This window comes from Schistocerca serialis, chromosome 1 (assembly GCF_023864345.2).
Source record: "Schistocerca serialis cubense isolate TAMUIC-IGC-003099 chromosome 1, iqSchSeri2.2, whole genome shotgun sequence".
NCBI lineage: Eukaryota > Metazoa > Arthropoda > Insecta > Orthoptera > Acrididae > Schistocerca > Schistocerca serialis.
The window spans coordinates 120,494,086-120,521,765 of NC_064638.1; the positions used below are offsets into that span (position 1 = coordinate 120,494,086).

Genomic DNA, 27,680 nt, shown 5'->3' on the forward strand with positions numbered 1-27,680 from the left:
GAACCCTAAGAAAGAACACAAAAGAAATCCCACCTGAGATTTTGCCAATGAGAATATAGAAACCAGTCTGGCAGTTTTTTGATCCAGAAAGACATTACAATGTAATTGCATGTACTTAAACATAACAAATCTGTTTTACTCATTCCGACAACATGCAATAAAGGAACAGTAGATGAGGCCACTAAGAAATCGCACATTGTATTAGATTATATTATGACAAAAAAGTGGGGTTGATACTGTTGACCAAATGTGCAGGAAATATTCAACAACACGAATGACAAGAAGATGGCCAATGGTTATATGGTGCACACTGTTGAGCTTGGCCATTACCAACGCACAGGTGTTGTTTCAGACAAATAAAAAGAACAAGAAATATCAACGTTGCATTTTCTAAAAAACTTTTCTTCTCAACACATGAAACCATGTCTTATTGAAAGATCTGCAATACCAAATTTATCAACTGTTGTTAGCATGTATCCATGCCATTACAAAGAAGAGAGGCATATATAGGAGCAACAAATGAAGAAAAAAGGTATATGTGGAAGGGCAAAGAATATCTCCAGAACAATAAGACATGACTCCCTTAATGATTTTGTTTGCATAAATCATTCTCAAACAACAGTTCTCGCCGAAAAATGCAGAGTGTGTTAACCTGAGCTTGAAGACAATGTGTGTGTAAATTATTCCATTATTTGTAATCACCATACGACATAATGTGCAAGCCCGCTATATAATTCATTTAGCGAGCCACTTGTTGCGATAGAAATGGTTTATCAGTTTATACAAATAACTTTCACAAAATCTGGATGTTGCAATAGGTCAAAATAACAGCCAATAATTTAACTCATGGACAATCTTTAGGCACTGCTTTTAATGGAAATGATTTGGAAAGAGCAATTTGATGACAGTATTTGATAGCAGATTTTTTTAACATTTCAGAACACTGCCCCTCCCCCCTTCAGACACCAAAAGTATGTAATGTGGAACTGACCACTAGATGTCACGAGAAGTGGATCTCCCAGTATATAAGGATGCGAGGAGTATTTTGTAGTCGGTAGAGAAGCAATAAAAGCAGAATTATGCATTCAGCTGATCCTAGTGGCTTTGAACGCGGACTAGTCATTGGGCCTCACCTGAGTAACAGATTTATCAGGGACATTTCAGTCCCCCTAAAGCCACCCAAATCAACTGTTAGTGACATGACTGTGAACTGGACACTTGAAAGAAAAACCAAGGCTAAACCGATAGCAGACAGACCTCGTGTAGTGAAGGACAGTGACCACTACGCATTGTAGACTGTGGTTGTACAAAATCAGCAGAAGGAACTACAAACAAGTTCCAATGTGCTACCAGCAGCCAGCAGAGTCCAGCTAGCACTGTCACTGTGCGCAGGATGTTATAAGAGAATCTTTCAGATGGTCAACTTCATTTTGTTTTTTCATCTGGTATCCACCTTCGAACTTCTTTGGCCATGTATTATCATCCATTTGTTCGAAATAGTCACACCATATAAGTTTTTCATTTCTATGGCTTCCACAATATTCCCATCTATGTCCATAAATTTTTCTGTTTTCTTCCTTACTTGTGTGAACTGGAAACCTGAAAGAACAACTACCAATAGCAGTCAGACCTCGTGTAGTGAAGGACAGTGACGACTATGCATTGTAGACTGTGGTTGTACAAAATCAGCAGAAGGAACTACAAACAAGTTCCAAAGTGCTACCAGCAGATTCCAACGCACTGTCTCCAGGAGTAATTTTTTGCGAATAGCAGTTACCTTTTTCCTCATTCTTATTCCCCAAACTTCTGAGCCATATATCCATATGCTTTCTGCTCGTTTTGTATACGGCCTTTTTAGTTTTATTTATACATATATTACTACACAGAATGTGTTAAACTGTGAAATTACACGTTTCCCAGCCTTATCTTACTTTTAATATATGTTACTCCTAGACGTTAAGTGATGAAAAAATTTTGTATCAAATTCACAGTATTTAAATCATGCTGTTGGTCACTACCCAGTACCATATACTTGGTTCTCTCTGCGTTTATTTTCAAACTCAATTAAACAGCTTCCTTAGTAAGTGGATAGTCGTCACTATCTCAGCAACCATCACTTGGTCATCAGTGAAAAGGGGAGAGTATAGTTTTATCACCTCCCCTTGAAATTTTACTTTCCCAAGTCTTTAATCTTTCGTTTTCATAAATTTTATGATAAATTTTACAAGTCAGAAGGACCTGTGAACTACCTTGCCGAACGCATTTGATAATTTTTAATTTCTTCGAGTTGTGCAATACCCAACTAGACGACGAAAGTATTGCGCAACATTAGAAAATTACTGGTTCGTGTAAAGAAGAACGTGACGGTAAGGAGGCAATTTGGTTGGTTGGTGTTTTTGTGTAGTAATCAACAATTGCCCACTCAGTCGTTTGGAGGGAGCTGTGCCGGCATATGGTGAGTCAGATGCGCGTGGGGGCGCGCGCGCTTTGACCGGGACGGCTGGAGTGCTGCGCTGGCGCAGGCTTATCGACGCGACGAAACGCGGCCGCACACTGCGCGACTTTTATGGATCTCCAAACGTGATTATGTACCTGCCATGTGACTCACCAGTTCCTCTACCCGAGCATGCTCAATGCGCTCTCTCATATGGCACATTTTCTAGCGTTACTGGTAAAACCCCGTTACGCACATATTTGAATTAAACGAAAAGCGCGCGCAAAACTTTTTCCACTGTGCACAGTGCTTACTGTTATGCAGGCATACAACTGTCTTCATTTATATTTAAGCAACACTTCGTAATTTCAGGTTGAATATACAGTATCTCAACATAAATTACGAGCCATTTCTACTTTTCACAACATGCGGTGCTTCATCAAAGCCAAATAATTTTCAGCATACTGATTCAAGAATGATATCCCAGCTAGCACTACTAGATCGAGCTCCTGCGTGGCACTTTCACGCAGTCCTCCACTTAACGCCGAAATTTGATAATTTGTCTTCAACTAATAAACAACACACTTGGCGATATCGAAACAACGCTTTCAACACAAAAGATACAGATACTAAAAAGTTTTAATAGTGCTATTCATGATGAACAGTTGTGTGGCGATCAAAGAATTTTCAACTGACATCTAATGTATACGAGTCTCGCACTTCTTTACTAGTAAACAATGTAATGAATCTGAACAAATCAGCTTGACAACGAACCTTATCTATTATGGACAGTGAATAGAGTGGATTATGCTAAATGTATGTTCCAACGATAATATTGCAGATGACCCGCAGTTTGCCACTCACAATTTGATCTAAAACGTCGGTAACGTCTCTCTAACTGATAGCAAACACGATTAAGAGAGTTCCACTTCTATGCTCTTTGGGAAAAATCTCTCAACGTTCGACGCATCCCACTGGCACACCAATATAGTCGGCAACATTGTACTTATAATGCCAACTCCTTAAAACTACAGAGGAAAATAAAGTTCTTTGTCTATGAATTTCGATAACACGCAGTATTTATGCATTGAAAAAAGGATTTAACTCCAAAGTTCGAACTTTCTACTGGTGGTCCCATGACTTTGTGCGAATGGGATTCTTTATAAATTTGCCGTTCGGTGGTCCGCTAAGCTACGGTTCAAAACAACTTCGCATATCTGAAATCTGCTGGCTAGTGCTACAGCTTAAATGGGTGTTACAGGAGGAATGGTCAGTATTCAGGGATATGAGAGGACCGATCATTCAAACCAAAAAGAGATCTAGATCCAAAATACATACGTCAATTGCGACGATCACTTGCTTGGTAGAAGAAGTGTTTTTCACAGAACAGAAGAATTCTTTCTTGTTTTGGTCTGTACCTCCCAAAATGTGGAAAGCAAAGACCTTGCAGTAGAAGAGATTTGTTTCACAGTATCATAATAGAAAACACACTATTTACTTGAACGGACTGTAGTAAGTATTGAATTCTCATCATAAGAATAAACCTCATGTAAACAAACACAAACGCTAGTCAGAAGCCGTAGCACACGTACAGTGGTGTTGTTACGCTCGTGGAAGTAGGTCCTACTTACGATTAGATATCGTATTACTAAGTTACGTTAAAGGAAACTAAAATATTCAAATATATTAACAGCCATCAAAGTTTTTCTTAATCACGCTTTAGCTACATACTTTTTATTTCAAAGTTTGCGTACAGTCACAGCCTCTGCAGCGTTGTGCTCTGACTGTCGCGCTGTTAATGCGCAGTATGAAAATGGCTGGGGCTGCTTCTGTTCCGTAGTGAAACGCGCGCGTGGAAATGGTTAAAAAGGGCCGAGAATACACAGCGTGCCGCAAAGGAAATACGACTGGCTGAAATGGCTAAACAAGACAGTAAATTTAAGTCTCATCTTGTTCAACGCATTGCCAACAGTCACTTGGAATACGCGAATGATAATGTAACTTCTATTGATTTATGGACCTCTGCGCAATACGTTCGAGAGAAATGGAATTGCTGGTCAACTTCTGTTGAGAAAACAATTGTTAATTATGAAATTATGTAAGTCAACAAGGAACTTCTTTCAACTTTTACTTGTCACAGTTGCGGGAAGCCTGGACACAATTGGGCTAATTGTAGAGTTAAGGTACCAACAAGAATTCAGTATCAGCAACTCTGTGGCCGTAGCTAACGTCAAAGAGGAATATGGGTTTTGTTTTTAAGCATCAAATGAAGGTCAGTCAACGAACAACAATGGTTCTTGGACTATGGAGCAAGGAACATCTGATTAACAATAAGATACCTCTCACTAATTTAAGGAAACCGGAATAGCCAATTAAAGTCAGAGTAGCTAAGCCAGGCATTTTTCTTGAGGCTAAAGTAAAAGAAGAAATTAAGGTCACTAGTGTGGTAAAAGGAAAGGAAAATCAGATAACGATTAAAGATGTTTCATCTGTGCCTGATCTTAATTATAATTTGCTGTCAGTTAAAAAACTGGAAATAATGCTTTCAGTATCACGTTTGAAATGGCTCAAGGTTTAATTAAAAAAGGAAAAGAAACTGTTGCCATTGCAAATAAAAAATGCCGTGTGACTAGACCGTTCGCCTGGTGCAAGTCTTTCGATTTGACGCCACTTCGGCGACTTGCGCGTCGATGGGGATGAAATGATGATGATTAGGACAACACAACACTCAGTCCCTGAGCGGAGAAAATCTCCGACCCAGCCGGGAATCGAACCCGGGCCCTTAGGATTAACAGTCCGTAGCGCTGACCACTCAGCTAATAGGTATGAATGTTCTAAATTTTTTGCAACGAAAAGCCTTGTCAGCTGCTTCAACTGCAACTAATGCGGAACTGTGGCATAGCAGATTAGGCCATTTGAGTTATGGTATAGACACCTCCAGTCATAAGTTGATGGTATGGAACTGGACACTTCACTTCAACAATCCCCACGGAACAATGTTCAAATTGTGTCGAAGGAAAACAATCACAGCTGCCATACAATCACAATAGGAAACGTGCCACCAGACATCTTCAGTTGATCCACAGTGATCCGTGTGGGACAACTGCACCAGAATCCTTCGACGGAAAGAAGTATGTGCTCACGTTCGTCGACCGCTTTACACATTTCACAGTGGTTTATGCACTGGAATCGAAGTCAGAGGTAACCCGTTATCTGAAGATGTTTCATGCCATGGCTACAGCTCATTTCAACTGTAAGATTAGCAGATTGCTCTGTGACAGTGGTCGTGAATACATGTCAAATGAATTGAAAGTTTTTTGAAGAACAAGGAATACAGTTTGAGTTTACAATCAGATAGATTCCTCAGCAAAATGGTGTTTCAGAGCGAATGAACAGAACTATTATGGAGAAAGCTCATTTTATGATACTTCAGTGTAAATTAGATAAAATGTTCTGATCAGAAGCTGTTCGTACTGCCGTGTACCTGCTTAATAGAAGTTCTACTTAATAGAAGTTCTACAGCAGGTTTGGAAGGAAATGTGCCTGCAGCTTTGTGGTATAACGAGAAGTCTAATTTGAATAAGCTGTGAGTGTTTGGATGTATTGCTTATCTACTGGTATCAAAGGAATTGAGAATAGGGAAATTTGAGGACAAGTCCTTAACATGCTATTTCACTGGTTACTGTCCTAATTGCTACAGGCTTTGGTGTCCAGGGGAAGGAAAAATAGTCACAGGAAGGAACATTGTTTTCTATGAAGTAAGATTTGACTTTGGAAGTAAACCAGCTGAGGATTGGATCCCAGAATCTGTACAGGAATCATCCAAGAAGGATGATGATGAAGAAGAAGACATTGTCGAAGAAGATACCAAACCAACTGATGGGGCCCATGAAAGAATTCCCATACCAGAACTGACCCATGATGAAGAGGAAGCTGAAAATTTGTCAGAAAAGAAAACTGTTTGATGTTCTGCCAGGGAGAGGAACCCCCAAATATCAGAGAGACTATGCTGTTCTTGCACTCAATGCTGATTCATTTGTGTTTGATGTACCGAAAAGTTACACGGAAATTGAAAATCGTGAAGATAAGGAACACTGGTATAAAGCTGTACAGGATGAGACTGACTCTATAAAGGAAAACAAAACTTGGATCTTTGTTAAATTACAACCTAGAAGGAAGACCATTGGCAGTTAAGTGGGTGTTGAAATTAAAAAAGGACACGGATGGAATACCATAAGACACACAGCTAGACTTGTGGCACAAGGATGTTCACAGGAAAGGGGATCTGACTACAATGAAAAATATGCACCAGTGGCTCGACTTGCAACTATCAGAATAATGCTAGTTATTGCCATCTAACTAGGACTGGTTCTGGAACAATTTGATGTTGGCAACGCTTTTCTTCATGGATTACTCAAGGAGGAAATATACATGACTATTCCTGAAGGAGTGGGTATTCCAGAAGAACTGAAAGACAAAACTGGTTTGCTTTGCACGTTACAGAAATCTTTATACAGCTTAAAGCAAGCACCACTATCATGGAATCACTCTATTCATACCTTTCTTAAGTCTATACAATTCAATCAGTCTGAAGCAGTTAATGTCTTTCTAATATGATTTTAAAGGAAGTTGTCATTTACACTGTGCTCTATGTTGATGACAGGAAATAATAGAGAGGAAATGGACAGAGTGAAATTTAGGTTACAGGAGAAGTTCAAAATAAAGGAACTGGGAGAGCCACAATCATACTTGGGAATCGAGATTTCTATGAACAAGGGGGAAATGTATCTGAGCCAAACATCATATTTGAAGAATTTGCTACAGCAATTCAACATGCAAGATTATAATCAGGTCAAGACGCCTATGGAAGTTATACTGGAAATCAAGGAGGGAAAAATGATCGATAAGCCCTGCAGAGTTGATTGGATGTTTGATGTACGAAATGACAGCAACAAGACCTGATTCATGTGCTGTGGTCAACTTCTTGAGCAGATACCAAAACAATCCATCAGTACAACCCTGGAAAATCTTAAAAAGAGTTTTGAGATATATCAAAGAAACTGTCAATATGAGACTACATTATCGTAAGGGGAATGAAGAGGTTCTTCTGACCTATGCTGATTCAAACTGGCATAGAAAAGAAGACGCAAGATCTACCTCTGGTTATCTATTAAAATGTTTTGGAAACACCGTCTGTTGGGCAACAAGAAAACAGACTAGTGTTGCTTTGTCTTCTACAGACGCAGAATATGTAGCCTCTGGCGACAGCTGCAGCTCAGTTACTCTGGGTGAAATATTTGCTGGACGATATTCAAATTCCACTCCAGCTACCAATTCGTATATTTGAGGATAATCAGTCCTGTATACGGTTACTGAAAACATGGGAACATAGACGGTTGAGACACGTCAATGTTCAATATAATTTTGTGCGTCAACTTCACCACTACAGGATCATCATGACCGAGCATGTATGATCGAAGGACCAGATTGCAGATACTTTTACCAAAGGTTTACCAGCTCCTAGATTCATTGCTTTTGAGGAGTTTGTTGGGTTTGTTTTAATTTTTGTTAGCGTTAAATGGAAAATCATTAAATTGAGCAGGGGTGTTAAGATTGCAATTTTAATGATTCTCTGTGTGACTTGCGTTAAGTGCTGTACCATCAAAGAGTAGAACAGGCGTTTTTGTTCAGTTGTTCTGTTACGCCCTTCAGTTTAATAAAAACCATCTAATAGTTTTTAACTCTACGTGTGTTATTTTAACGTAAGAAACTAAATTACTTCAAATTTGAAGTACCTGCATCTCGTAATTATGAAACTCATCATTTTTTATTAATAATGCACATCTTCTTGTTTCTAATTCCATATTGGATGTGAAATTCCTGTTTCAAATAGAAATTCTTCATTATCGATGTTTTATGATTACTGTTCATAAAAGTTGTTTAGTAAAACAATTTAATTTTTTTTAAGGCTAAAATAAAAAACCAAATCCCCTTTATTTGGCTATGTCCATCGTTTTAAACCTCAGAGGTAGATAAGTATCTTAGAAACATGAAAAACAATAATTTTCAGAGGATCGATTACATCACACAAGTGTTACATTTCTACATTTGCTACTGTACCACTACAATATGAACCCAACAGAACTGATTTGGAGCCGAGCTGCGGGATTTGGCCCGAGAAATAATAAGACTGTTAAGCTGCCAGACATAATGAAACTAATGCACGCAAATTTTCCACACATCACTGCCAAACATTGGTAGGATATAGAACGGCTCATCATAAAAGGAAGAGAAAACGTGCTGTGCCTGGTTGGCTTCGTGGATTCAGTTGTTGATAGGCTCGTCAACATAGCAGGTGACACTTCCAGAACTGAAATGTATTTCTCGGATTCGGACAAGGAAGGAGCTAAGAGATTACCAGACAAACTGACTGTAAGTAATACCTTTAGTGGCTTCAATATTTAACTATACGGTGAAATCTTTGAATACTCTCTTACATTACACACAGCTTATACAGAAAAATTGTCCTGTGGTTAAGTCAGGAATTTTCATAATTCTTGTTTTTAATTACAATAGTACGTTAGCTAAAAACAACAATGTGTTGCCATTTTCGTCTAGTCGTCTAAGGAGCATATTGTGGGAGATTTTCAGTGTATTGTTTCATTATGCATAAAAATTAAATGACATTCGAAGCTGTATTGCTCCTATGCTCGTCTCTTTCTACGTGTGAACTGCAGCTGGCCACGTCACTGCAGGCTAGCTGTACCAGCTGACCGGCCAGTGCTGTCCAAGTTAAATGTGACGGTAAAGCTGTTGTCCCGTATTATTGCTGAGTCTATGTGCAAGTAACGCACAGCACAAAAGTACTCTTATTATCGAACTTGACAGTACTCTAAACAGCTTGGCTACAGTCCCACGTGCAACGAAAATCCAATTAGGATCCTGCAAACGCGGAAGAATACAAGGTTTATTTTTATGATGAACGGATTATAGTGGCCATTTTCCCACCAGCATGTTTAAAAATGACAGTGGTCATGCACTACATAAAAAACGAGATAATCCACGGCCCAGTAACTACTGAACAGTTTCTCTACATTCAAACTTTCGTAAATGCCACACTCGTTGACCCAAATAAAATTTACACAGAATTATATAAACCATCTATTTACTGGAGGGACTGAGGAGATCTGGCAGATTTTGTGTGGAACTGTGTTACTCGACAACCCATTACACCTCTGGGGACAGGCATCCCATTCCATGTAGTTTCTGCTTCCTACACTAGATGTATGGACAGCCCAAACACCATTCAGAAGCCAATACCTCAGCCCGAAATGTAAACAGCTGTATTGAAAATGGCTGTTTGGTATGTGAAACAACTCTGCAAAGTTATGTAAATAAAATGTTCATATATGGACTGAGGTGAGTAGTAATTTATTTAGTTACCTTTATACATACTAATGTTACTTTTGATAAAATATAAATACAATACCCTTGTAATATTAAATTATAATGTAAAATGTGACTGGGACTTAGCAGTCTTGACAAGTCCAGTGCACTGCCTTCACAATTTCGAAATTAGACTAATTTTTTGTGGCTTTTCTTTGATGGTTATAACTTTTCCTGCTTTCAGACCTTTAGTAAACTTTCCAGATGATACTGACTGATACACCATTTGAACGTGGTAATTACAGCGAAAACGAAATGATTAGTAATTTGATCGATAATAATAATGCAAAAAGTCTTTGGTGTGTGGTAGTACTTCACAAAAAATTGCAGAATCTGCAGTAAATGCAAATGAGTAAGAGAAGGAGTACGGCAAGGAAAATATTCAATCTGTATCTGCATTCCACAACCATATCACCCTTTAGTCTGCATTCAGGAATATGCCCAAAAATGATCAAGCTTCAGCATTTTCAGTACCAAACGACTAGAAAATACAGGATCTCACTGGGCAACATTTGTCAGTTCAAGGGGCAGATGTGAACTTTGCTGCTCATCTACAAATTGAAACCTACACCCACATTCAAAGTGCTCAGAGTGAAACAGTTTTTGCGTATTGATGAAAAAAGGACTGCTTTTTTATCACCAGAAGCAATAACACTAGCAGTACGATTCTTTTGGGACTTCAGTCCCTTAATGTGTTTTGCCTATATAATCCTGCTAGTCCTCTGATCATTTTATGCATTTACTGACTATCGTTTTTTGAAATATAATAATTTGCTATCCTTTCAGTAATACCTCATCAAAAATAAAAAAAATTTGAACCTAGATTTTATGGTTTTTAAAATTACCTCAAATAAAGGGTTTAAAAAGCTTTACTTTTATGGTTTTGAGGGCGAAGTGCTATCCCTGGTTACATCTTAACTGAGTGAACGAAAGCAAATTGTAGATTTTTAACAAAAACAAATCAGACACACTGTGAGTCACAGGAGGTATCCCACAAGGTTTCGTGCTTGGAACTTTGCTTTGCATAATTTAAGTAAATGATTTACCCAATATGATGGTATCTTATTAAGTCCACATGACAGATGACACTGCCTTTATTATAGTTGACAAGAACGCTGACACACTCAGGCAGAAGTGTGCAAAATTATAATATACAGCATTGCGGACAAGAACGCTGACACAGTCAGGCAGAAGAGTGCAAAATTATAATATACAGCATTGCGGCTGAGAGTAAATTATTTGTAAATTAGCCCCTCTAAAACTAAATATCCTTTTCAGGCTATGTAACAATGATAACTGTTGTGCCTCAGTTGAGCATTTGGCATTCATCTTGATCCAAAATTAGCTTGGGAAACTGACACCAACTCTATCCACAAAATTGGCCCTAGTCACCTATCTGCTAAGTAAACTCATGACTTGTTGGACTCAAAGCTGCTGCTGAAATTTTATGTTCTCTCTCTCTCTCTCTCTCTCTCTCTCTCTCTCTCTCTCTCTCTCTCTCTCACACACACACACACACACACACACACACACACACACACACACACACACAGCATGCAGTGCTCCTATGGTGCAATTCCTCTTGGGCGAAAATAATTTTTATCTGACAAAAAGGCCATTAGCTACACTGCTGGAGTAAGTAACCACTTATATACAGACTACTTTTAAGCTGCTCAAAATACTGACGACTGCATTCTCATTTATTTTCAGTTGCTTGGTGCATTTCATTTCAAGGAAAATAAAGACAGCCATGAACTGCATAAGTCTATGCACCAGTATGACACACATCAAAGACAGATGATTGATATACAAGTTACAAGCTTAAAAAACGGAAACAGTTACACATTCATAGGGATACAGTTATTTAATTTTGTCACCAATTACAGGAAGCAGTGTATTACTGAATTTCTTCTGAAACATTACAAAAGATGTGAGTCGAAGAAAAAGAGTTCTGTATGGTAGAATAATTTAAAATAATCTAATCTACTAAAATTACTGCCACTATTAAATCCACTATTATTTGAGCTATACATCAAATACAAGCGATATATATATATATATATACACACACACACACACACACACACACACACACACACACACACACACACACAAAAAGTGGCTTTTCAATCATCGAGCTACACCACCTCACGTGGTTTGTACTGGCGAGACATGCCACTTTTTAGATTGAACTATGAACACCTGCGAGCTCTGATAGTCACTCTTCACCAGTGTGATTCTTCATCACTGGCTGCAAACATCTATTAGTTGTCGTCCAGCCTTTTGAGATGGCATTGTGGATTGCAATACAGTGTCCTCGACAGATGCGGGCTTTCCTGTTACATGTAGACTGCTTTTGACTTTGGAGAAGTGCTTTTCCTGGTGTTCCCGTTCAGATTCCCAAAATTAATCTCTCTGTTACAAGTGTTCCCATAAGCTGTTTAACATATACATTTGGTGAAGTTACTATCCAATGGCTTCTTGAACATAGGACAAATGACTTTCCTGTAATTTAATACTTCCTTCTTCAGGTTGAATTTGATGGTGCAGAGAAACCAAAAAGGCTCGATTGGGTATTGTGTACAGGATCTTAAAACAATATATTTAAATCAAAAGTAAAAAAATACATACAACTAAAATAAGTAAGTTTAATTCCTAGGAAGTTACACAGTTCGGAATCTGTCAAATAAGAATAAGAATGGCTGCACTGTGGAATTCGGAACAATATTTTACATCGGGAACGTTATCGCCTCAATTCAAAGCTCCTACAGTAAGTGTCTGCGTTTCGATGAGCGCACACCGTAAGGTGTCGCTAATCGCACCGTCGTGATCGCGCTAGGCCACCTATTCTAGTTGCTTTCTTTCACAGAGGAGAAAGTTGTGGGTTAAAGAGAAATATCTTGTATGAAAGTGCCTGCAGTTACCTATGGCTGATAGGATGGAAGCCGCTCCAATTAGAGCACGCTAAGTTTACTTGCTTTTTACTCTGTCATTTTTTTCCCCACGTCCAGCCACGACGTGCTCCCCTCGTAATTGCAAACTTTTTCGTAACGGGTTTTCGGCCACGAATGATGCAGCTTTGTGGACAGAACTTCCCCGAGCCCGCCGAGTCAGAGACATACTCACCCTGCGGCATGGACAGCACGGGGTGGAAGGCGGGGTCGAGTGCGGCGGCGCGCTCGGCGGCCGGAAGGTGAGCGTGCAGCGGCCGCGGCTGCGTGGGGTCCGGCCGGCCGGTGCAAAGCGCGCACACCGTGGCGGGCGGCCGGCAGGCGCAGCGCACCGTGGCGGGCCGCGAGGCGCGCTTGCTGGCCGCGTGCAGGCCCTGCACGTGCAGCAGCTTGCGCTTCGGCAGCTGCGGCTGGCGCGCCAGCGGCCTCACGCGGGCGCAGCACTGCTCCTCGGACTTGCCCTGCGACGCCAGTGACGCACTGCCCGCGCCGGCACCGCTGCCGCCGCCGTGGTACCCGTTCACGACGAGCGGCGGACCCGCACCGCCCGCCGCGCAGAACGGCACGTCAGCCAGCACCATGGGGTCTTTAGTCAGGCGGATCTGCCTAAAACATATCGCAACGCCGCCCCATTACTTCCTACGCATTACACGCTTCAGTACAAAATAACTCTCGTTCGACGGAAAAATCTCTCTTGTAAAAGGATTAACAACACCATCATCTGAGAGATTTGCTGTTACGAACGTTACTCGATACACGCAACTCCAAGAAATGTATATGATGTGTTGTTCTTAGGACTGTAGAAATTAAAGTTTACTTTTTACTAAATTATGCATTTATATTTCAATCACTAAAAGAATAAAACAGAAGTGATATCCCCAAACTTTTTTTCTGTACCTTCTGTTTATTGGTTTTTTAATATACCTAAAAGAAAGAAAAAAAAGGGGGTCAAGTGTCCTCTGAGTGAAATTGACAGCCTCTAGAATGTTTCCTTTTTCTAAATTTTGGTTCTAGTTTCTTTAAAAGTTGGCGAAGTTGCGCTGTGTCATCTTAAAATATTCATAAAACTTTGTCTCGTCCATGAGATGAGGAAACTGTTCGAACTCTCCCTGTAGATGTCTTGTTTTACAGGTACTATGGATCTACATATTTCTTCTTTTGTCTGCCTTGCTTATTCCTCCGAAACAAGTACTGTAGGTCCTAAATTTGCAAACATATTTACAACCTTCACGAACAGAAACACAGACTCCCACTGCCGAGTCATTACAATGAACTACAAAACGCGGACGACCCTCAGTTATCTGTAGTTGCTAGAGGAACGGGTCGGAGCACAGGCGTCACTCTTCCGACGCTCGGTCCTGACACCTCCCTGGACATGTGTGAGCAGATTCTCAATGGTGTCAAGTCGGGGGACCGGGCTGTAAAGAACACAGGATCTTTTCGTCCCATCCACCTATTTGGAAACATTACATTCACAACTTCCCTGGAAACACGTGCGTAGTGTGCGGGGGCACAAATCATGCTGGAACCACATTGATAGACGCGTTTCCAATTCCACGTCCTCCATAAGAGAGGCTAGAATGTCTTTAAGTAATGGGTGCGTACTGCTGCATGTTTAATATTCCCTGATAAAAATAGGGAGCTACAGTACGGCTACCAATGATATCGCACCCAGCATTGAGACCCCAAAGTCGTATGTGCCGCAGATTCACGTCACCATGATTTGTGAATGACGCTTCATCCATAAACAACGTATCACTTAGGAATTCAGGATTACCTTTCAACTGCTTAAGTGCAAACCGACAGAATTCAATGCGGGATTCAAAGTCATTCCCGTACAGTTCTTGGAGAGAGAGAGAGAGAGAGAGAGAGAGAGAGAGAGAGATGTAAACGTACGCATGTGCAATGTTATCCACACACTACTTCAGCCTATTCCGTAATTGCGAGCGATGTGTCGTACATACACCTCAGTAGTGTTGTATGCCGACGCTTCCTGCGTACGCAGCTTCCCGTTTCCGTAAGACTTGTGCGCAGATGCTGACAACGGTAAGAGCGTAGCGTTCAGCGTCGTGTTAACAGCGGTGGTTGCATTTCTTTGACATGCGTCGGAAATTAAATAATACCTAGTTTTCTTTCATTACTGAAGACCGGCATATCGATCACAAGAAAGCAAATGTAACAAGCCACACACAATACAGGGAAAGCAATATTCTAATCGTAAGCGAAATGCGTTATAGTTTAATTTCCTGTTGGACCGCGGCAGCAGTACAGCACGCCAGATCAGGTGGCACTTGGAGACTGAACAATGTAGGTAGAGCGTCCTCGCTGATCTGGGTCTGTTTACAGCATGTTTTAGGACAGCGCAGGCAACTCCTGTTCTGCGCACTGGCGGAAACTGTTGCGCCTTTGCCATCCTTGAAAGTCTAGATGTTTCAGACTGTATGAGATTTATAACAGTAAAACCAAGTCTGCTATCACTAAATGTACCTGCATTCCTGGTCATTGTATGAGCTCCTAACATAGGTGCATCCGTGGCGAATTCCTTTTTTCACACTTTCATTTTACGAAACATTAGAGAAACATTTGACGTACATTTTAATGATGCTCGAAATCATCTACAGGAAATGATATGCCGATTGCGAATGTCCATTCTCTTTTCTTGATACTGGAATGTCTACCGAAAAAGAAAAGTGTTAGCGGCTGGAAAACTGTTGGAACTTTTTTTAGACATTCGATAATATATAACAGAAATGCGTCGACGCCACGTAACGGCAGACCACACGGTCTGCTTACCCACAGACACACTAAAATTTTAATCCACCAAGCAAATATCCTTGAACTTAAAAGTCTCAATTAGTAGCTTATGTGCTGTACACGATTTCAAGCCTCATTCGAAGGATTGTCAAACGTGTATCTAACCGATTTTATTTCTTATCTTCAGAAAACTCATTTCACTGCACATTTGGTCGCTTATTTTTTCCCAAAACTTTTTTTATATTCAAGTTTTGTTCAGAAAGCATGATCCTTCTAACACATCGTTTATCTTCCTTGTCTCTTCTGCTCTCTAAATGACCTAAATATAGTACTTTATTTGAAGGACGCTTTTTGACTTAAATATCACCCTGATGCAACTCTTTATGCACAAAATACCTACGCTTTGAAGATGTAAACTTTGGCACTTCGTTTACGTAGCTAGCAGCAGCTGCTCGTGAAATAATTCAATTTTCCTTCAAATCACTGATTACTTTTTCTCAATCACTTTAGTTCAGATGGCTCTGAGCACTATGGGACTTCTGAGGTCATCAGTCCCCTAGAACTTAGAACTACTTAAACCTAACTAATCTAAGGACATCATACACATCCATGCCCGAGGCAGGATTCGAACCTGCGCCCGTAGCGCATCTAGACTTTCAAGGATGGCAGACTGTAGCGCCTAGAACCGCTCGGCCACTACGGCCGGCAATCACTTTAGTTACTGAAGCACTTATTTTCCAGAACTAGATGTCACGCTGGTCAATTGGATACCCCTTTTGCCTATTTCCCACTCATCATTTGGCTATGAAAATACTGACAAAGATTCATCGTATAATTTATACAGACTCTTGTTTTCCCTCAGCTCAAATATTTCATTAAAAATGGGAAGGGTCAAACATTCCGCTTCACTATTTTATCTCAAAAAATAGTAACATCTGTGCTACAATCGTTCAATCGTCACCTGAAAAGCAATTAATTAAATGGATCGTAACGTCACTGGTAGAACGCGCGCTCCACACAACAGCCGGTTTTGTCACTGGATAAGCCTCGGATCTGTTGCGTGACTTGTACCATTACTGAGTCTCAATAACGAGCTTTCAATTTCAAACACACTATTTATTCAAGTATTTGTTACATCTGTGTGTCGCTACTTAACACTTGATAAGAAGACAATTTCAAGTACAGTGAGTCCACTGTGTGAGAAAGGTGGATATAAGTTCTACCGCTGCCTTAATTCTGTGCCCTGTAGATGTAAAGGCAAAAAGCTTGCAGAAATGCATAGTTTTTAGTGCCTTTTTTCTGCTTCTGTTAGTTGTATTGACTTGTACTGGTACTGAATGATTTGTTAACTGGATTTTGTTCTGTCTCTAACCGTACTGCTATGTTTGCACATTTTCGCACTAGTCCTATAGCGCTACTTCAGTATGACTGTGGACTGTACTAGACACAGACTGTTTCGAAGCTGAAACTGCGTATAATGGTGTTAATTCGTGGCAATATGGGTTACTTTATTTTCTTACGAAAAGACTTTACAACGTTTTCACGGCAAGTTGTAACTTATTAGTACAGTGCATACTAAACAGTATTTATTGAACACAACAGATAAACATAAAGAGATAATTAAATCAGCAACGTACATTATCTGAAACAGTCGCAGTATGTTCGGGTCGTTTTTCGATCCCACACCTAAAGGCAATATGTTGGTAGCACTTCGTCTTCTTGTATGTTATGCTGTGTTAACAGTAAAGCTGTGAACAGTTCACCATATTCTGTTACCGACTCAACTTCATTCCTGTTACAGCAGCCCGCCACCTCATGTAACGGCGCAGTGATTAGCAGATTTAACTCGCATTCTGGAAATTCAAACCCCGAGTCTGTTACAACAAGTTCAGGGATGGCTCCGTGGAAAACGACACGGCCAACCTTCGGCATGCCTTAAGCAGCCGACCACTGTTTTTCACAATATATGTAAATGGCATAGTGGAACGCCTCAGCAGTTCTGTGGGGTTTATCACGTGTGATAACTATGTGTACAGAGCAACGCTAGAAAATAGTAGCGAAATACAGGAAGACCCGCAGACGATAGGCACATGGTGCAGGGATTGACAATTGACCCTTAACATGAACAAATGAAACATACTTCGGATAAACAGGCAGAAAGACTCACTATTTTATGATGACACGATTGCATAACAATCAATGAAAGCATTCACAGAACAATCAAATGCAGAACAATCAATGGAAGCATTCACACCATAAATCATCTAGATATATACGCACATGCGATTTTAAGTGAAATGACCACATAAAACTAATCGGTGGTAAGGCATATGTAATACTGAGATTCATTAGAAGAATCCTCCCATAAAGGAGGTAGCTTACAAAGCAACCGTACGACCAATACTTGAATTCTGCTCGTCAGCCTGGGATCCGAAACGGATTGGATCTTCTCCATTTCCTCTATCAATCCTAAGAGCAGCAAACCGTTTCTTTGCGGTTTCATTAGCAAGTGCAAAAGTGTCACAGAGATGCTCAGTCAATTCCAGTGGCAGACGCTAAAAGGGGAGGAGTTCTGTATCACGTCGTGGATTACTGTTAAATACTGAGACCTACATCCCTGTAAGAGTCAACAAATACATTGCTTCCTCCAATGTACATCTCGTTAGAAGTCCATGAAGGCAAAATTACAGAGATGCAAACGACTCGGACGCTTGCCACCGGTCTTCCTTGCCACGAATCATTCGTGACTGGAACCGGAAAAGGGGCGAAGTGACGGTGCCACAAACGGTAAGGTGACCTGCGGTGTGTGGATGTAGATTTTAAATCGCCGATCGCGCTTTCTTGCTCCCATAGACAAGAGCACAGAAAAACATGCACCACACAGTTGAACGTACATTACTGCAGACGAAACGGCTTTATTGGCGCGTTCCGAAATACAGATTTAGATCTGAGGACTGTTCTGGAAGAGTAGCCACAGACTAAGATCTGATGTACTATGTTCTCATATTTGCTGCGTGTTTGGTTTGAGGTTTTCGGGCGCTAAACAGCATGATCATCAGCGCCCATCATGTTTGCTAGTCTACTAATGGTTTCGTATGATTCGTACTGGGGCTTCTATAACCTTATAGTGTGCACATAAAGGATAGTGAAGATACGCAGCAAAAGTTTTACAGCTCATTTACCTTGCCAGTTTCGCCACACAACGGATTTTTTTCTCCTTGAAGACATTTTTTGCATGAACAGCTTTGTCACTGCGAACTCCTCGATCAGAGGTTCCTATGCGGTGGTACGCAAGGACATTTCAGGTGATACACGTACAAGTGGGAAAAAAAAGTTCTGATAAAAGAAAATTATTCTTCTACGTTATTTTGTTTTTAAAGTAACATGATTGAGAAATAACTTATGGATAAAAGCGAAATCTGTGATTTTTAAAGATGTAGCACAGAATGTTTGTTCCTGACAGTACGCAGGACACAAGAAGGTAGGACTGTACCGCCCTCACCACCCATCATTAGTCCTCGCTGTCTTGGGCGGGAATGATTCATCTTGTTTTGACGCAAGCGATATTTTGATCGGGTCATGTCGGTGGTTATTCGGAAGTTTTCGTGGCGCTTTGTAACTACTACCAAATTATGTGGTGTACCACTATGTGGCACTGAAATCTTAATCATGCAGTGAATCGTTTATTACTGTTATTGTAGCGTTACGTTAAATGGCATAGTGATAGAAAGGTTGCGCCTGTAATCGGAGTGTGCTTATTACAACGATCTGATTCTTGACTACCATGATCAGGATGTTACGTTCAAATTGAATGTGTGACTTATACATGATTGTGTTTTTAAGCTGCTTATCGCAACGTTTGAAGACCTTTTCTGGCATTCTCAGGACTGGTTCTTCCTGCATGACAAAGGCAGACCCCATACCTCTTTATCTGTTAACGAGTATCTGTATAAACAGTCTGTTACTGCCATCCGACATCCGCCATACTCGCCCAACCTCTCGCCTTGCGATTTTTTCTTATTTCTGGTAGTGAAAAGACGGTATCTCAGGCATCCAACGCCCTGTGACAAAGAAGCTTCGAAGTATTGCAGTTGGAAATTTCCCTGCTTGCTTCCAAGACCTTCAGAAACATTGGCAATGGGACTACTTCGATAGGAGCTAGGATCGTTACTTGGTAGGTACAATTTTTTTCTTTAAATTGCACTGGAACTTTTCTGACAGAATTTTAAATGTAATTCTTCTCTTACTCACTGAATATTTGTAACAGAACCGGCGTAATTTAATTTCATACCATTAAGTATTACATGTAAATACGAACGACTCTGTAAAAAGAGTGCTTCCACGAAACCTTATAACGTACGTACACATAGTAGTTGACCTGCACGACGCAGATACCATGTACGCGTCGTCAGCACTGAGCAAGATTGTGAAAAATTATTGCCCCCATACCGTTCCTTCATCCTGCGGCAGTAGTTCCGATCTTCCGCCCCCCCCCCCCCCCCCCCCAGGGTTTGTTAAATAGTGAACTAGCTACAGTAATATGCCCGAATTTCTAAAAATGTCAAAAGTGATAGGCACTGATAAGAAGTATGGTACATGAGTGGCTACAGAAAACCACCCTAAAAGCCACCGAAGAACGACTCGCGGCTTACATGGTTACAAGAGAATGTATTCTCTGAAGTTTGAGATTCGGCGATACCGCTGATTTACAGGGAGCAGGATACTACTGACAAGTGAACAATCACATTCGTGATGTGGTTCGGACCAGGCCACATTACTCGTCTATCCTGAAAAAATACATGTGACATTTTTTGTTCGCAGAAGTTTAACGTAAGCAAATATGCTAAGGAGTACGATTTAGGCAAACTAGTAGTGGACAAAAAGTGGATCTACTTAATACTAAAATTTGGAGTTATGAGATATAAAGCTAACGTTAACGTTACTCTGCAACTAATCCTTTATAGTTTATATTGTGTTATGCACTTTTCACAGGGAAGTGAGCAAGTCCATAGACAGTAATTCTATCTCTTAACCACTGTGCCAAGTCACTCCGTGAACAATGAAATGCCCACGAAAAAAAGAAAATGAAAAAGAAAGTATATTTGATGCTGTAGTGCCTTCATTCCTACGCCTACACAATCGCAGGTGTATTCATACTTACTGTATTTCTAGATTTTTTTTTCAGTGTGACTATCAAATGAAAACTGTAACTGAATGACGTGAGAATATTCCTGCGGCTTTGCAATGATCGATCAAAACTAATGTTTCCTACAAAAATTTTCAGTTTACTGGAATTGTTGCCCACAGCCAATGTTTGTTCTCATTAATGCTGTTATCTATGTAGAATCTCATTTCTTCAGCAGCTTCTTTTCTAAGTAATTCAAATATGTACAAACCCGTGTGGAGTTGTTAGTCTCCCATCGGGCGCCTCCCCAGGTGGCGGATAGGGGAACGCCCCCCAGATATGGAGGGTACCGGGGAAATAAAATACCCGGGGTGGACCAAACCTAGCAACTACTGCCTTGTAGTTTAGGTACTGGATTACCAAAGGCTAAAGGAAGAAAACCTTGAGCAAAAATTACCTGGTCCTCCAGGTTGGGTGTTAATGCGATGGGCCAACTCCCCATTCATTGGAAAAACCTCACTGGTTAAAAAGCCTATAAGATTACAGCAGGACGGATATAATAGGAGACGAAAAAGGCTAAGAAAACGGACTGTCTTAATTGGTGTATGGAATATACAAGGATTACAAAATAAAGTAGGAGAAGTGATTAAAGAAATGGAGGCTAGAAATCGAGATATTATTATACTCCCAGAAACTAAGAAAAAAGGACGAGGTATTGAACGAATAGGATCATATACACATTTCTATAGTGGTGTCCCAAAAAATCAAAGAGCAAAACGGGGGATATCGATATTGATGAAAAACAAATTCAAAAGAATGGTCACAAACTGGGAACCTATTGATGAAAATCTGATTAAAATTAATATTGATATTCATGGATACAAAATTACTATTATAGGAGTATATGGAATAAGCGAAGATGAACCAATTTGTAAAAAGGATGATTTCTATAATAATTTAAATGGAATCATAGAGGATATCGGGAAAACCAGGGAGATTATTATTGCAGGGGATTTTAACAGTAGAACTGGAAGTAAAATTGGAAATAAAATTATAGGACCATTTGGAGAAAATGTTATAAATGATAATGGTAATAGACCTATTGATATCTGTGAACAAAATTCATTGAAAATATTAAATGGCTTTTATCAACATAAAGAAATACATATATCTAAAAACAAAGATGATGTGACTTACCAAATGAAAGAGCTGGCAGGTCGACAGACACACAAACAAACACAAACATACACACAAAATTCTAGCTTTCGCAACCAACGGTTGCCTCGTCAGGAAAGAGGGAAGGAGAGGGAAAGATGAAAGGATTTGGGTTTTAAAGGAGAGGGTAAGGAGTCATTCCAATCCCGGGAGCGGAAAGACTTACCTTAGGGGGAAAAAAGGACGGGTATACACTCGCACACACACACACACACACATATCCATCCACACATATACAAACACAAGCAGACATATTTAAAGACAAAGAGTTTGGGCAGAGATGTCAGTCGAGGCAGAAGTGCAGAGGCAAATAGATATATATTTCCTACGAGGAATGTTTCCCTCTATTATAGCCTCTGCACTTCTGCCTCGACTGACATCTCTGCCCAAACTCTTTGTCTTTAAATATGTCTGCTTGTGTTTGTATATGTGTGGATGGATATGTGTGTGTGTGCGAGTGTATACCCGTCCTTTTTTCCCCCTAAGGTAAGTCTTTCCGCTCCCGGGATTGGAATGACTCCTTACCCTCTCCTTTAAAACCCAAATCCTTTCATCTTTCCCTCTCCTTCCCTCTTTCCTGACGAGGCAACCGTTGGTTGCGAAAGCTAGAATTTTGTGTGTATGTTTGTGTTCGTTTGTGTGTCTGTCGACCTGCCAGCACTTTCATTTGGTAAGTCACATCATCTTTGTTTTTAGATATATATTTCCTACGAGGAATGTTTCCCTCTATTATAAAGAAATACATAAATACACATGGCATAAAGATACATTGAATCAAAAATCAATAATAGACTATATTATAATTAAACAGCAAATGAGGATAAAAATACATGACATAAGAATATATAGAGGGGTAACTCTTAGCGATCATTATTTGGTAAATTCCAAATTTTTATTCCCCTTCAGAGGAAAAAGCACCGAAGAAAATCGAAATTGTCCTATAGAAAATATACAAACAGAAATCAAAACTCCTAAATATAATTTGAATAGTTTTAAGAATGAAAGCACAATATTTTTATATCAAAAGAGATTAGATGAAAAACTGGTAGAAATAGAGTTTGATAATACAGAAAATCAATATCATTATATTGTAAATAAACTACATGAAGCCGCCAAGGAAGCTTTAGGAGAAACAGAAGAAACACGTACAAACCATCCATTATACTACTGGAATGAAGAAATTAAAAAGGAAGTGAAATTAAAGAAAGAAAAATATTTAAAATGGTTAAATACCAGAAATCTTCAAGATAAAATAGAGTTTAATGCACAACAAGCGAAAATCCGGAAAAAGGTTGCAGAAGCAAAAAACAAAGTTTGGGAACAGTCATGTCAAAAAATTGAATCCTATATTGGTGGTAAAAGAAACACAGAAGCATGGAAAACTATAAAAAATCTAAGAAGGAATTCCAAAGAAACAACACATATTAAATATATTACTCATGACTCTTGGGAAAAATATTTTAAAAGTTTATTAACAGAAAACAGGCAAGAATACTTGGGAAACCCTGAATATAATGAAATGATAGATCTACAAGCAGAGAATTACATCCGTTTGGAAATAGAGACAGTAAAAACTGCAATAAAATCCTTAAAGAATGGAAGGGCTACAGGCATTGGAGGTATTCCTGCAGAATTATTAAAATTAGGAACAAAGAAATTAATGGAATTGTTAAGAAACCTTTTCGAAAGATGTTTAAATGGGGAAGATGTCCCAAATGATTTGAAAGTAGGATATATTTCAGTGATACATAAAAAAGGAGCGAAAGATGAGTGTAAAAATTATAGGGGAATAACAGTGACCAATACCTTCGGTAGATTATATGGAAGAATTATTAAATATTTGTTAGAACAAGAATACAAAGAAAAGGAGGCTGAAGAACAAGCAGGTTTTAGAGCTGGAAGATCAACAATTGATCATATCTTTTGCCTACAACAAATTATTGAAAAAAAAAAAAAAAATGGTTCGGGCACAACCTATACATTTAGTATTCATAGATATAGAAAAAGCCTATGATAGTGTGCCTTTATCCAGTTTATGGAAAGCTTTAATATCAATAGGAATAAATCCAAGAATAATTAAAGCAATTCAAAATTTATATAAAAATTCTATTTCAAAAATAAAAATTGGTAAATATCTGTCACATGGATTCCAAGTCACAAAAGGATTACGTCAAGGATGTAGCATCTCACCTACATTGTATAAAATATATACAGAAGTAACTTTACAGAATTGGAAGAAAAAATGTCACACTATGGGAATACCAATAAATGATAGAACAATATACTCGTTACAATTTGCAGATGACCAACTGATTATAGCCCAAGACTATGAGGACATAGAGTATATGACCAGAAAATTGATTCAAGAATATAAAAAAATCAGGTCTAAATGTAAACATGAATAAAACAAAGTACATGGTAATTGGTGGAGTGAATGGAGACTTAATATTAGAAGAAGGGATGGGAACAATAACAGCTACTGAGGAATATAAATATTTAGGTGTGAAAATTACAAATGATGGGAAACAGGACAAAGAAATTAGATCAAGAATAAATTCTGGAAAGACGACAATCTCTTTATTGAATGGAATTCTCTGGGACAAACACATAACAACTGATAACAAAATAAGGATTTTTAAAACAATAGTTAGGAGCATTATTACATATGGTTCAGAAGTGTGGACAACAAAATGACAACTGAAATCAAAATTATTAGCCACAGAAATGGATTTCTGGAGACGTTCAGCAAGAATATCAAGACGAGAAAAAATAAGAAATGAAGTAATCAGAGACAAGATGAAATGTAAAAATTCAGTTATTGATTTCATCGAGCACAAACAACTTAAATGGTATGGACACATCAGACGAATGGAACAGGAAAGGCTACCAAAATGCATAATCGACTGGGTACCAATTGGAAGAAGAAAAAGTGGAGGGGACGACCACCTGATACATGGATGCAGGGAGTTCAGTCAGCAATGAGGAAGAACAACATTCCTGAAGATTTATGGACAAATAGAGAAGAGTGGAGAACAATAATTAGTGACTTACTGTAATCTAGAATAGGTGCTTGAAAAATGTACTCACATTGTAAATCCAGAATAATAATAATAAAAAAATATGTACAAATGCCACATCTAAATAGAACTGCGCGCCATACGCACACGCACACAAAAACAGTTTCTATTTTTCTTGCGTTCCATCGGTGAATGGGTGTGAAGAAATATTTATATATAAATAGATCTCTCACAGGCGGAGAAGAAACGTAAGGGAATAATCTTACGTATCTGTTGCGGCCTCTCAGTCCAGAAATTTTAAACGAAGAGTAATTCATTAGCTAAGAAATACTATTCTTTTTAGAAACTTTAAATTCTTCCCTCAAAACCAGTGAACAGAAAGAAATAGAAACACTTTTAAGAGAAATTCTACCAACTCTAAAAGCCACATTCCCAGAAGAACAAGTAACTACCTCTAAAGCAAACCACCGCTTTCTATGTTCACAAAAGTACAATAGGGTATGTAACAAAATTTAGATGTCTCACAACGATCATCAGCCCTATCAAATAAATGCAAAAACAAAAAATACATATTTGGTAACGGTCCTGGAGCGATAAATTAGGACAACAGGGAAATCTGAAAAAAATTAGAATTTTGGAATCTTTTAGAAACATATTTAAAATACCTAATATGAATATGATACTGCCTAGAGGGAAAAAAATGTAGAAACGCAGTACTGCATTACTCAGTCCTCAAAAGAGCTAACACAAATGGTATGAGACTGATCAGTCTATGTCAAAATTCCTACCTGAAATTAACGTGTACTATCTTCAAGAAAAGCCCAAATGTGGGCTAGACCAGATATTGGGAAAATTTCACGTAGATCATGTAGCGGTTTCTCAGAAAACTACTACGCAAATTATGAATGTGAAAGTAAAATAGAATGTTGAATTTTATTCTGATCACTACCCCTCTAAAATTAAGGTTGTACTCCTACCTAATAAAACCAATATCACAAAACTAATAAAATGAAAACAGACTTACTATAGCAAAAGAATCAATTTGAAATATCAAGACGAAATTGAAATAGCTGAAATATGACAATTTGTTAGTTATCTAAAATAATTAATGATGCTGTGCAGAAAACACTTGCTCAATCCAAAATAAAATTAAAACATGGTGCTATGAGATAAGAAAAGAAGCTTTAACGATGATGGCGAAAATAAGGAAAAAGTAGAAATATTCAAGAAAAGTTTGACACTATGGTCAATTTAAACAGCAAGAAAAGAAACAGTACGGGCAATTTCAAGAACAAAGATTTTCAAATAAGGAAACTTAGGGCAGACTGAACGAATACCAAACCCGAAGAGTGCATTTCATAAATGAAAATGGCAAACTTGGCAGAAGCGACACTGAAAATTGCAAAAAACTTGTGAAATATTTTGATCGGCTTCTTAATTGTCCAGAATCAACCCATAAAGCTAGATTTCTCACTCATGAAAATCTTTTTAAGATTTACTTCCAACTAATACAGAAATTGAAGTAATAACAACACTAAGAAAAGTGAAAGATTAGATTAGATTAATACTAGTTCCATGGATCATGAATACGATATTTCGTAATGATGTGGAACGAGTCGAATTTTCCAATACATGACATAATTAGGTTAATTTAACAACATACTTAAGTTAATATAACAACTTTATTTTTTTGTGTTTTTTTTAATATTTTTGTTTTTTTTCTTTTTTTTCTTAATTTATATCTAAAAATTCCTCTATGGAGTAGAAGGAGTTGTCACTCAGAAATTCTTTTAATTTCTTCTTAAATACTTGTTGGTTATCTGTCAGACTTCTGATACTATTTGGTAAGTGACCAAAGACTTTAGTGCCAGTATAATTCACCCCTTTCTGTGCCAAAGTTAGAGTTAATCTTGAATAGTGAGGATCGTCCTTTCTCCTAGTATTGTAGTTATGCACACTGCTATTACTTTTGAATTAGGTTTGGTTGTTAATAACAAATTTCATAAGAGAGTATATATACTGACAAGCTACTGTGAAAATCCCTAGATCCTTAAATAAATGTCTGCAGGATGATCTTGGGTGGACTCCAGCTATTATTCTGATTACACGCTTTTGTGCAATAAATACTTTATTCCTCAGTGATGAATTACCCCAAAATATGATGCCATATGAAAGCAATGAGTGAAAATAGGCGTAGTAAGCTAATTTACTAAGATGTTTAGCACCAAAATTTGCAATGACCCTTATTGCATAAGTAGCTGAACTCAAACGTTTCAGCAGATCATCAATGTGTTTCTTCCAATTTAATCTCTCATCAATGGACATACCTAAAAATTTGGAATATTCTACCTTAGCTATATGCTTCTGATTAAGGTCTACATTTATTAATGGTGTCATACCATTCACCGTACGGAACTGTATGTACTGTGTCTTATCAAAATTCAGTGAGAGTCCGTTTACAAGGAACCACTTAGTAATTTTCTGAAAGACAGTATTGACAATTTCATCAGTTAATTCTTGTTTCTCAGGTGTGATTACTATACTTGTATCATCAGCGAAGACAACTAACTTTGCCTCTTCATGAATACAGAATGGCAAGTCATTAATATATAATAAGAACAACAAAGGACCCAAGACTGACTCTTGTGGAACGCCATTCTTGATAGTTCCCCAGTTTGAGGAATGTGCTGATCTTTGCATGTTACGAGAACTACTTATTTCAACTTTCTGCACTCTTC

At 38.7% G+C, this 27,680-nt stretch overlaps 1 protein-coding gene across 1 annotated transcript in view; it reads right to left on the reverse strand.

Annotated features, from left to right (window-relative positions):
• The window catches only part of LOC126449995 (KAT8 regulatory NSL complex subunit 1), a 266,279-nt gene that overhangs the window by 64,316 nt on the left and 174,283 nt on the right, over window positions 1–27,680 (reverse strand). Inside the window, exon 4 of the mRNA XM_050091025.1 lies at window positions 13,007–13,437. Coding sequence (XP_049946982.1) covers window positions 13,007–13,437 — 431 coding nt within the window. The remainder of the gene's footprint in view (window positions 1–13,006; window positions 13,438–27,680) is intronic.